The 12,484-nt window shown below is 43.1% G+C and overlaps 1 protein-coding gene across 1 annotated transcript in view; it reads right to left on the bottom strand.

Annotated features, from left to right (window-relative positions):
- The window catches only part of atp10a (ATPase phospholipid transporting 10A), a 39,224-nt gene that overhangs the window by 16,726 nt on the left and 10,014 nt on the right, over window positions 1-12,484 (bottom strand). Inside the window, exons 4-12 of the mRNA XM_076278573.1 lie at window positions 11,202-11,308; window positions 10,976-11,107; window positions 10,702-10,832; window positions 10,251-10,503; window positions 9,915-10,132; window positions 8,762-8,956; window positions 7,138-7,735; window positions 1,200-1,303; window positions 249-375 (exon numbers count right to left, since the gene is read on the bottom strand). Coding sequence (XP_076134688.1) covers window positions 249-375; window positions 1,200-1,303; window positions 7,138-7,735; window positions 8,762-8,956; window positions 9,915-10,132; window positions 10,251-10,503; window positions 10,702-10,832; window positions 10,976-11,107; window positions 11,202-11,308 — 1,865 coding nt within the window. The remainder of the gene's footprint in view (window positions 1-248; window positions 376-1,199; window positions 1,304-7,137; window positions 7,736-8,761; window positions 8,957-9,914; window positions 10,133-10,250; window positions 10,504-10,701; window positions 10,833-10,975; window positions 11,108-11,201; window positions 11,309-12,484) is intronic.

Genomic DNA, 12,484 nt, shown 5'->3' with positions numbered 1-12,484 from the left:
TGTCACTGCATCAGTTAATGCTCAACAAATAATTTTTTGCTCTTACATTAGCAGTGATAAGGTGGTGGGGTGGGTTGGGCCAATTCGCTAGCGTGAATTCTCAGGAAAATGTCAATTTTTTTTTTTTAAATGTACTGAATGAGATGTACTAGGACATTGTTTCATGAAGCCTGAAATGGTAGGTGTGGAATGTGGCCTTGTGCTGTACCCATCCCTGAAAAGCGTGTTGAGGAGCATTTCAGTCTCACCTAAGAGGTGCAGGTTGGTCTCCAGTCTGAGGGCCGACTGGAACAGCAGCTGCTCCCTGCCCTGGATGGCCGTCTCAGCCTCTAGGTGGCACCGCAGCCATCGGGCATACTCCTCCTTACTCATGACCTGCCACACACACACACACACACACACACACACACACACACACACACACACACACACACACACACACACACACACACACACACACACACACACACACAGTTATTTCAAGGTCTCTAGGTAGATTAGTGTTGTTGGTAAGGATTGGTTGATCAGATTCTCAGACCTGGTCATACAAGTAAACTTCCACATTCTTTGACTGGCACACCTTCTAGAGATTGCATGTGGCCATGACGAATTATCAATGAACGTTCTGTAATACTGCATAATGCTTTTATTTGAAAAAAAGATACTTGATGCTTCAAAGTAAAAAAAAAAAAAATTCTCAAAGCCATTTGCCATCGAATGGAGAAAAACAGCAACAACTGGTGCATGGGAACATGTGAAACCTCAAGAAAAAGTATCTTTGTCACATCATATGGAGGCCGACCGCATATGCAAGAAAAAAACAACACGGACATAATTAATTTGGAGGAGAGTGAGAGCATAAATTAGCAGCCAGGGAAAGCATGGCAGCTTGGAGCTGAGTCACTGGAAATGGCACTTAGGGAGGGCGGCTCCGTGGGCTCATCTGCACTGCGTGCTGCTTGGAGCAGGAGGAATGCCACACACATCTATCCATCCATCCCAGCCCTGCTAGAACAGGAGGTGGTTTTTTTTCATACGTGCTACAGCTTAGTCATATCTATCACAGGCTGAAATGGCTAGAGGGGTTTGAGAGAGAGAGAGAGAGAGAGAGAGAGAGAGAGAGAGAGAGAGAGAGAGAAAGAGTGTTTGTGTGTGTGTAGAGATGTAGGCTGGGGAGGAGATGGGTTTTGTGTGGGTACCTTTTTGGCGATGCAGAGGGTTCGTAGCCCATCAGCGGCGTAGAGGTTTAGATAGTTCTGGGTCTTGTGCAAGATTTTCCTCTGCCGCTTTCCTTTGGGGTTGTCTGATTATTTAGTTTCAAAAAGAGAGACGAACATTTCAATCAGATTTTAACATTTGATGAAACTGCATGAAATCGTAAAACACAACAACATGTGAGTGCAAAAACGCAAGTGCTTCCTGAATTCACTGTGGGTGTAGTTCACAGTTCTAAGCCCCTCTCTGAGTCTTCAGGGTAAATCCAGCTGCCTCTATCAGATCCTTCTAATGCACTCTCAAAGGCCTGCATTAATTGACGGGTGAGCCGAGAGCTGGCTCTTGCAGGAAGACATTTCGATGCCTTCTGTCTTTTCAGCCTTTCCTTTTTCGCTGGCACGTCAGAGGGAACAAACAGTTTGAGATGATTCGTTCCCAACGTGGCTCGGCGTTGGCCAAGTCACACTCGCACAGAGCCAAGCCTCATTTTCACTCCATGATTCATTCGTCTCGCTCCTTCCATCAACAACTGCCCAAGAGGATTTTTTTCTTCATTTTTTATTACTTTAAAAAAAAATAAATAAATAAAAAAATCCAAAACTCAACTCAAGGACATTTCCCGGCTTCACATTCAAATATTCAATTCAAGTGACCCAAGAAATTGCACTGATTTCCTTGACTAGGCCTCCCCCCACCACAGCACTCTTTGTTACGAGAGTCGAGAGGGCAATGGGAGGGACGCACTGTTTTTTTATGCCGACCTGGTTATGGCATCGTTGTATTCAAGGTTTAATAACGTCCCTAGAGTCCAAGTAAGTGATTGATTATAATAAATCTTTCATCTGCTTGACAGTACTGGAGGAAAAAGATGGAAATATACTGCCATCCTTACAGGAATGAATTCACGCAATCAAAATTAGAAGGATCATTTCTAATAAATTTGAACACAAGTAACCTTGACATGATTTTAAATCCTACTAACACTGCAGTGAAATAAAATCAGTCATAGATAATGATACTAAGCCCATACTTTTGCTAGTAAGCACATAAAATTACTATTTCTAGAAATAATCTCATCTCTTTCTGATTTACAGTAAGGTTCTCACCAACGTGTGTATATTTTATCTTACCGATTATATATGCTAACATATAACAGTATCATTTACTGTAAGTACTTGTATAAATGATGTGATTAAACCTATTGACAAACATTTCAACACAGATGTGTCGGTCAAAATAATCCATTATTCACCAATTCATTTAAGCGTATTATTGACATTTCCATCATCTAAAGTGGTATAGCTTACAGTAATGACATGCAGCTTTAAGTTTAAGTATACAAGTCTCCACCTCTGTATGCCTGGTTGAACAAGAGACTGAAACAGCTCTCAAGCCTCAGTCATGTTTGTTTTACCTACTCCTGGAGGCCTGGTGCTGCCCCAGGTTACATAATGACAATGTCTGCTGGTTATGTCCATCAAAGGACGGAGCAGAGGGGTTCATAGCTCTGGCATGACCAGACCCTTCCACACCGGCTCTCCTTCCTTTGGATGCATACGTAGAGCTGAGCGTGAATGGAGCCACTGTGTGCTAGTCAGGGAAGCTAGCGTGCTAATTGGCCAGCCACACCCCCTGCGGCATGGAGCGAGGCAAGGCAAACGCTGGCCAGTGTGTGTGATGGTGGAGCCTGGTGTATGGGGAGTGTGTATGACTGTCAACACACACACACACACACTCCACACAGAGAAAGTTAGGGACAAAGTGTCTCTTCACAGCTGTGTCAAGAAAAGACCGTGTTAATTTTCTGTGTTTAGCTAAGAAAAATGTAACAAACAAATGTTAACTCAAACACCTTCTAGTTGTAAATCCTAGCTCATATAAAAAAACACAGTGATTCTCATAATGACAACCAATACTATTAATCCAGAATTGGATGCCGCTTTCTAAATATGTCTGAGCTTTTTTGTTTTCACTTGTGTCAAACAGCAATAGCACATGGCATGTGGAGGAGTGATGTGTCATTTAAACCCCCCTTCCCTCAACCAGCTCCTAAGAGGCTCTTATTTTAGACCTATCCATGATGCAATTTGGTGAAGCAAACCTTCCAATTTTGCCTGCTGAGGCAAAGCTTTCACACAATGATTCACCTGACTGTCTGCTAAAAAGCTTTGACATGCCACTTTCTCAGAAAACCACAATGCACATTATCATCAGGGGAGTAGACACTATGGTCAAGATGGAGAAATAAGACCAGGGTTACTGAACTCAAGCAAGTTACTGACATTAAACATACAGTACATGCCATGCCATTTTCTTTAAAACACACACATTTTTGTCTCTAATGGGCTTCCATCTATGAGCTATTTTAGTTGTCATCATGGTGCTTCAACCACAAAAGAGGACAGTGCCCAGGTTAGCACTCTTGAGACAGTGGGCTAGTGTCTCTATGTACACACGGTTACAGAAAAGTGCCTGTGTAGCTTTTTGCATGCCTAGAATACTAACGAGAGAGACCACCTTCACCATTAGAACACTTTATAACCACCGAGCCCTTCAAAACACAGGGGAACCAGGAATAATCTACAGTCATTAAACAGGGGTGGGAGAACACAGTGTATCACCTGCCCAGAAAAAAAAAAACAAGACTTGAATCGATCAAGGCAAAATGTCTGCAATAGCCTCACAGGACAATATGCACATTAAAATTTCTCCTGGAGACATTAAAATCATACTTTACATTTTTTATTCCCTGCAACCAAGTCATTCTGAAAATCAGAGAGGTTTTGAAAGGTCCTTCACTGTCATCTCTTGGTATCACACAATTTGACATTGTCCACTACATTTAACATCACAAGGTCAATTTGATTGTTTGATGTCTTCCTATAATATGATGTAGAACAAGAGGGCAAAATTATGAAGTTTGAGGTGCAACTGAGCAGAGGGACACTTTAAAGACAGGCCAATGGAATTTGCCACTAAATATACATGTATTTCTAATTCAAAACATTTGCCCATAGAGGTGCAATTCTGGCAAGTCATTTTAAAAGAATAAGGGAAACATGTTCCCCATCCCTGTGCATTCAATGTGTAAAACAGAGAGAGATGCCAAAAATATCTCAGGCAAATGGGTAGCACTGTCTGTTAACTGATCCATCATAATCACTCCACAACTGGGGATGTAGCCTATAAGCACTTTTATGTTTACAAATAAAAACAGCAAAACCGCATCTTTAATAAAAAAATGGCCCCTTCTACTACATCTCTCAACCACAGCAGAGCAGAGTGAGTATCTAGCTCTGAAAGAAGTCAACAACAACACCGCAACAAACACCTGGCTTTCTCCCTTTTGTTTTGGGAAAGGACGAAAGTAGGAAATAACACTGTGATTCATGATCATTTCCTGAAATAGGCCTGTAATATGGGAGGGCGGCCATGGACGGAAGAATGCGTCTGGTTTACAGGAGCCTCTCAGCATGGCAGGAAAAAGCCACATGCTTCTCGAGCCAGAGCCAGCCGTGAGATTATCATGGTGTCCTAGGAGCGTGTAAGACCAGACACTCATTTCCCTTTCTTAGTATACAATGTATCCTGTCAACTGTCAACACGCAAACAATGTTCTACTGGGTTAAACAGCATTATAGGCTACATAATATTTCTATCAATATTCGGTATGAGAATTCTTTTTTTGGAATAACTATGTATAAACTTGTCAATTCTAGGAATTTGTGTGGAACTTATGTTACGAATCAGAAGTTAGACATTACATCAATGTGTTGATGATGAGAGCATTTTTAAGTCTGTGACTCGTCTGTTATTTTCGAAGAATGAGGCAACACTCACTGATGAGAATCAGATGGAAAATGACATGCACTTTGCTACAGAATATTCTTGTAAAAGCATCTCCAATCACATTACATCCCATCTCCAGTAAGAAAGTTATTCACTCTCAGGCAGGAGCCAATGAGGAACGGGACGTGAACATGGATTTCCACATCAACTATGAGGTCCAATTACAACATGCAGTATGGCATCCTGTGTTTAGGCAAAAAAAAAAAAAAAACAAGACGCAATTGGAAGTAATTAATCATAGGTGACTGACTGGCTGCGAGTATCTTTTCCATTCGTTAAAACGAGTGAGCACTGTCCTGGCACTGGACTGTGGAGATGGTATCTAATGATTTGTGGCCACTTTGGTTGGAGGCCAGCAACCATCAATCCTTCCCTTCAGCGCAGCCTGCTGGGCTGTCAAGAATCAGATACCACCACAAGTACAAGTCCAGATCGCCTGCCCACTGGTAGCACAGATTAACACTGCCCAGGGTTGTTTCACATTACATGAACAACAACAAGAACCCATTAACACTTGTGTAAAGGCCTCAGCAATGATTCACTATAATGGCACAAATCAGAATGCAAAGCTTGAGGAACTGTGACGACACATTTTGTGCAACAAAGTGTCACCTTGGAAGCAAACAAATGTTGGCTTACCCTACATTATTGCGATGTCTGTATAAACAGCTAATAAAACTCTTGAGTAATTTCTTTAACAGGTTGCATATTCGTTTCAGCTAGCCAAAGTGAAAAACCTTGTTCTTACTCTGTACCTGTACTACCTGACAAAGTACAAAATGAACAAAGGCTAGCTTTATAAATCTGAATTAATACTTTTATCGGCAGCATGGCAGTGATTCTAGTTCTATATTTCTCCGATTTCAACAGATTTAAACCTTTGAAAAAATAAGGAAAAAACTAAAATACAGTGGTCTAATAACCAACCTTGTGTGCTTACCAGTGTTGGGAACGTTACTTTAAAAAAGTAATTAGTTATAGTTACTCACTACTTGTTCCAAAAAGTAACTGAGTTAGTAACTGAATTACTCTATGATAAGAGTAACTCGTTACCAGGGAAAGTAACTATTTGCGTTACTGTTAAAAAAAAAAGTTGCTATATGTCAAAGAATTTGGATTTTTTGAGCAGTTTTGAAAAGCCAGTTGAAATTAGTAGAACAGACAGGTGTTTGTAGGCTACATAACTTTCGATATTTATTAGATAGATAGATAGATAGATACTTTATTGATCCCCAAGGGGAAATTGTACATCGACAGACCTACGGTTGACTTCAGCCTGTGTCATAGGTTTTTGTTGTGAGGCAGAAAGATCTAGCTTTTGCTGCTTGGAGGACATTCCTCCGAGTCCTTCTTTGCTAGTGGATGGCGAGCTATCATCTCTGGTGGAGGGGGGCTATCAGTGTTTTTGGCCACTAGCGTGTGTGAGATGCCTCATTAAATTAGAGTTGCTTACAACGGATGTCGACAAAGTCTTCGCTCCTGGACATAATGTACACATTACATGCACGTTCTTGCCTTTGACCACAATGAATTTGAAGTAGTGCTTATATCTCCACCTTGAAAATGCCAACTTTTCATCGGATTGCTCCTGACCTCTGCTGTTTCATCGAATCTCTACTTTAGCTGTTGCGTGTGTGTGGCGCGTGTGCTGGCAAGTGTGTAAAAACACTGGCTCTGATTGGCTATCATGAAACATGACTCTGCCTTAGCCAATCCTAATCGCTTACTTCGTTATTAACCCACCTCCTCAATAGCTGTGAGCCAGGGGTGCGTTCGGATTACACAGTTTATTCAATCAATGCAAAGTAAGTAACGCACCGCATTTAACGTCCAGTAACGTTAACGGCGTTGTAACGTTGTAAAAAGTAATTAATTAGATTACTCCGTTATTGACAAATTAACGCCGTTAGTAACGCCGTTATACTTAAACGCCGTTACTCCCAACACTGGTGCTTACTGGTCTCTCAGAGTGCAAGTCCTCCTTGCCAATGTACTCCGATTTCAACAGACCATAGGATTTTGTTTTTGACTTAAGTTGAAAAAAAACCAAACAATTGTGCAGCGGATGCTTACCTGTAGGAGGTGGTTTGATGAGGTCCATGATGACTGAATCAGCTCCTTTCGTGTAGACGGTGATCTGGTCGGTAAGCGGATGCTTGACCACCACCGACATGCGCTTGCGGGTTGAGTCAAAGCCCAGCGTATGTAGAAGCTCAAACGTTAGCTTCCCCAGGTGAGGCAGCTCCACCGTCACCTGGTCCGGCAGCCGGCCTACCAGTGAGCACTTGTAGGCCCGAGCCGCATACACCAGCGCCGCCTCGTCCGGCGACTCAGCCTCGTAGCGCAGCTCACCCTCTGCCATTGCCGCTGCCCAGGGCGATCTAGCTCCATCCACGGATGCCGGGACGGGGCTAAAGGCGTGGTCCAGGGTGCCGGTGGCGTTGGCATTGGTGTTGGCGGCGGTTCGGCGCTCCTCGTCCAGCTTGTTGAGCGTGCTGTCGGCAGAAGGCGAGGACAGGACGCTGGAGCAGCCGCGGTGGGAGGACGAGCGGTTGGTGACCAGGCTGGACAAGCTGCTGCTGTTGGAGCCAGACGTCAGGCGGCTGGGCGTAAATCGCTTGATGAAGTCCTCAATGGTCTTCACAGGGGACTTCAGCTCGAACCTCCGCACCTACACAGGCAAACAATACCAGGATGGATTAAATGGAGCTAAGTGATTAATAGAGGCATACTGAGCATAATTTAATGAATGCACAATAGTACAGAGAATTATTATTTTTTCTTCATGATGAAACTAGAAGTAACTTATGACAGTATTAACAAATGCCATTAGCCATGTAAACTTTTCCCCACCAAGATGACAAGATGAAATAGCATGTTATGGCAACAGCTCTGTGATAAAAAATGATAAGGCATCACCCCCCTGTCATTCTCTCTGAGACAGTAAGCCCACTGAGGGCTTGGACAGTCGGCATAAATCAAAATCAATCCAATTCTTGGATCCAACGACAAGCGCACAGAAGCCTTTCAGTGAGATGAAGGAACCAATAAAGCATGAACAATAGACAGAAGAGGGCACAGCAGGCAGCTAAGCTTTTTATTTCTATTGGAGATCGCCGTTTGCCTCCAAGCTCTCTTGTTAATTAAAGAGATCAACAGTGGACGTGCGTCATTTGTTCATGGAAGAAAGGGTCTAGCACATGGCTGATGTATACTCTATACAGAAGCTGCGGTTAACATTTTTGCCAGTCCCACTAGCCAAGATGTCAAAAGAGTTCGCAGCGTTTTGTGAGAGAGAGTGTCTGTGCCACAGGGTCATTCTGGGGCATTGGCCAGCACAGCTGAACAGGATATCACTAACCCTGGATGGAATGACCACACCCAAAATATTTCTCTGTCACTGCAAACACAATGCAGAGCAAGGAGATGAACAAAATAAAAGGACAAACATGGAGTCTGAGATCCAACACCGATACAAAAAATCTCTCTCTGTTGTTAACACACCACTGCTTATCATAACAGCACAACAACAACGCTAAAAACTCTACTTCCATGGCTAAACAACACAAGGTAAACCAAGCGACATCCGAATAGAAAATAGTCCACATACACAGACTCTATTCTGTTTTGATTGTTATCTTCAAGCCTGTTCCATGTCTGTTTGTCATAACCGCTTAGGAAGTTGCCATAGGTGTACCTTTTGTCTGGGCTGGTTGGGGGAGGACACGACCACAGTGTTGCAGATGGTGAGAGCGATGAAGAAGTCAATGATGTCTGAGAGGTCGGAAGGGATCTGGCTGAGAGACTGGCTGTGGAAACGCATGACCTCCATTTGGCTGGCGCCGTCATTCACTTTATCCAAGAGCTGCGGGTCTGGGGTGATGTCTTTCTCCTGTGATCAAAATCAAACAAACAGGAATAATTACAACAGATTAGCTACTTTTTAACGGTCAGAGTAGGGCTGTATTAATTGATTAAACAATTATTATTAAATTGATCACCAACTATGTTAGTAATCGGATAAAGGTGCTCTAAGCAATGTTACGCGGTTTCTAAGCTAAAACATTTTTGTCACATACAGCAACAAACATCACCTCACCATCCGCTAGCTGCCTGTGCCCTGAATACAGCCAGCCTAGACTATAAAAACGTAAACTGTTTGTGCCAATCACCGACGAGATGCACGTTTAGGAGAGTTTCAATTGCACGGGAGGGAGGGGGAGGGAGTAGCGATCTAGCTCTCTGTTTTGTTTGAACATCAACAGAAGTGACGTTACCCAGCATCCCTTAGAGCACCTTTAATTGGCTTGGTCGTTTTTTTAAGGAAAATACCTCAACATTCTCTGATTGTAGCTTGATAAACTTTAATATTTTCTGCTTTACTTACTCTTCTATGACAGTAAACTAAATGTGCTTGAGGTTTGGACAAAACAAGGCATTTGAGGACAAAGTCTTCAACTGATCGATTTTCCCCCAACATTTTCAGACATTTTATCAATAAAGCAACTAATCGATTCATTGAGAAAATAATTCACAGATTAATTGAGCATAAAAATAATCGTTAGTTACAGCCTTATGTCAGAGGTTTATGAAAGTACATATTACAATTCTGCACAATACAGAGTGTGATATTGGTAAAGTTGCAAGAGTGCAAGTTCTTCATATTCAACACACTCTAAAGCACTATAAAATTAAACAAGTCTTTCATGTGTCGTTAACCAAAAGTTGATCTTACTAACAATTAAAGTCCATTCATCTTTCTCATGTTCACAGTGTGACTATATGGGGCTGTAATGTGCTGAGATGGACCTCCTAGAAACATGGTGCTTAAGAGTGAGAGTGGGGCTGACCATGGGGCTGCTGAAGGCGGTGTGCTTGGAGAGGATGCTGGCTCTCTTGGCCTCGGCGCGACTTCCTGTGCGGCGGTGAGATTTGGTACTCTGAGAGCGAAGTACCACTTTGCCACTCTGGTGGCTTGTCACACTGTCACGTCTTGGCAAAGTACCGCCATGGGAAGTGCAATCCTCTTCCTCCGAATCCACCTCCTGATACATGGCCAGCCTTTTTGCTGCAGGACAGGGAGAAACACACATGCATGTCAAAGATTTCAATATCAACTCACGCCAATTGATCTAGTCCTAAATGATTCATTAGAGTTTGATAAGGGGGAGGCTGGTGGCTTTTACCATTAGCATCATGGGAGTACTCCACTCCAGCCACAGTGCAACGTCGAAACACCATCTTGTTCTCGGTCAGCGTGCCGGTTTTGTCAGAAAAGATGTACTGCATCTGGCCCAGGTCCTCTGTGATGTTCAAAGCCCTGCACTGCAGGTGAGAATCGGTCTCCTCGTCATACAGATCCATGTCCTGGTGTATGAAGTACACCTGGCAAATTTTGACAATCTCGATAGACACGAAAAGGGAGATTGGGATCAGCACCTGAAACGGAGAGGGTTCAGATGAGAGGTGGCATAAAGCAAGGTGAGGTGTTAGTTGATTCACAGTAATAAACTGTGAAGGCTGGGTAGAGGACATTGAAGGCTAAGGCATGGTTTCCCTGATCCATATGTCCTGGGTCTGCTATAACTCTGTCCTGTTAAGGATATTTATGGGACTACATGGAGCTTTGTGCCTTACCTGGAACACGATAATCATTGTGAGGAACAGATAAATGGCTGACAGCACAGGTGATAAGTCCATTCCATCAGGGCTGGGCACATCAAAAACGGGGCGCTTATCTCCATATTGAAACAACCAAAGCCCATGACCTGAAACAACAGTCAGGCAAGGTCATCATCAAGTAAACTAGGACGAAGTATCGGAAGAGTTTGTGCCTGAGTGGATCCAAGTAGAGGCCAATTTTCATTGCCGTTTGGCCCATTTATAATCTGCTCACGAGACCACAACATACCTATGGCAGTGAAGAGGCACATGATGAGCAGGATGATGACACACCAGAACACATCCACGTTCATCTGACGCTCCAGCTTGCTGCGCTTGTAGCGCGGCCCATTGTTATTCAGCATGGCTTTCGTCTCATGACCTGAACACCCATACCGCCAAAAGAAACGCGTCTGTCATATCAGCTCACAGAGGTTAAAGGTTAAGTACAAAAGCAAGATCAGAGGTCAACATACCTGCATAGATGACAATCCCAACAGCCTCCTCTGTGTTACGGACGGTGCAGCCCCTGAGTAGCAGGTTCTCTTTGTAAAGACCATCCCTCCGGCCACTGCGATGGACTCTGTTAGACAAAAAACAAACAAAAAAACCCCATTATGAATGAATTACTTGAGCTACACATTTACCGATAGTAAGGGTCACCTGGGAATATAGAATTTAGAAGTTAATTTACTCATTGTTCTCCTCAAATCGCTTACAAAGCATCTGATCACACAGCACAGCGCTGCCCTTTTAAAACTAAAAGAACCTAAAGGGCAGATTCTGAACCCTTTGAGCAAAAAAAAACCCACCTTTCTACCAACAATGAGATCCAAGTTAAGAAATAAGATCCCTGTTAATATGCTCAGAGTGTAAAGACAATGATGTGGCTGTGGAAGTTCTTAAATTAAGCTCTTGGATATGGGGGTACTTTAAACAGCAAATCACTGGCTAAGTTCAAAGGGCTTTCTGGGTTAAGCTTGATAAAGAGAGGAACAATGTCAACTGCAATGTGCTGAATGAACACTGATGGCTAAGCACCCACGATGGGTGAAAAATAACCTTTTAACATCACTCCTAATCTTAGGATTACATCTTTGGTACATTAACAGCTTGCAACTCTTTGCTGAGATTGATGCTTGTGCCTGATCTTGGCGATTTTCAAGGGCATTGGGTGGTTTTTATCACCGCGTTCATGACAATAAATAAAATGTTGACCATATTGACCATCAAAAGATTAGGTTAATTCTTCTATAATGATCCAAGTGTTGAAGTTTTTGTTAAGCCTGTTTGGTAAGTCTAAAGTTGACATGACTTGTTTTTTACAGTGAGAGGTTGCAGTAACATACATGGTTGTTGTACTTCTATTCCAACCCTGCAATATCAATTGGAAAAGGATCATAGTCAGGGGCAGAGCTGTGATCTCTGTGGCTGAAGCAGACAGCATGGGAGGGAGATTACACTTAATGCTGCTGACCTTGACATAAGAAACCTCTTTCCTTTCTACACAAAGGTATCCTTACACACACACACACACACACACACACATTTTTCCATCACACAATACACACACACACACACACACACAGACTGTTCTTCTCTGTCTCTTTTGTACACTCCCTCATCATCTTCTCTACCTCCGACTGCCTCGTGGCCACGCGCTGCCGTATCTCAGCAACCAGACAGTGGCGGGAGGCCGTTAGCATCTGCTCTCTTTCAGAGTGGGGGGAATAAATGTCATAATAATTGGAGATCCCGT

This window comes from Alosa pseudoharengus, unplaced genomic scaffold (assembly GCF_046254945.1).
Source record: "Alosa pseudoharengus isolate Yale_2024_CS ecotype anadromous, Long Island Sound unplaced genomic scaffold, YU_APseudo_1.1 YU_APseudo_1.1_scf_11, whole genome shotgun sequence".
NCBI classification, from domain to species: domain Eukaryota; kingdom Metazoa; phylum Chordata; class Actinopteri; order Clupeiformes; family Clupeidae; genus Alosa; species Alosa pseudoharengus.
The sequence above is the reverse complement of the archived record's forward strand: the minus strand, read 5'-3'. Positions and strand labels throughout refer to the sequence as shown.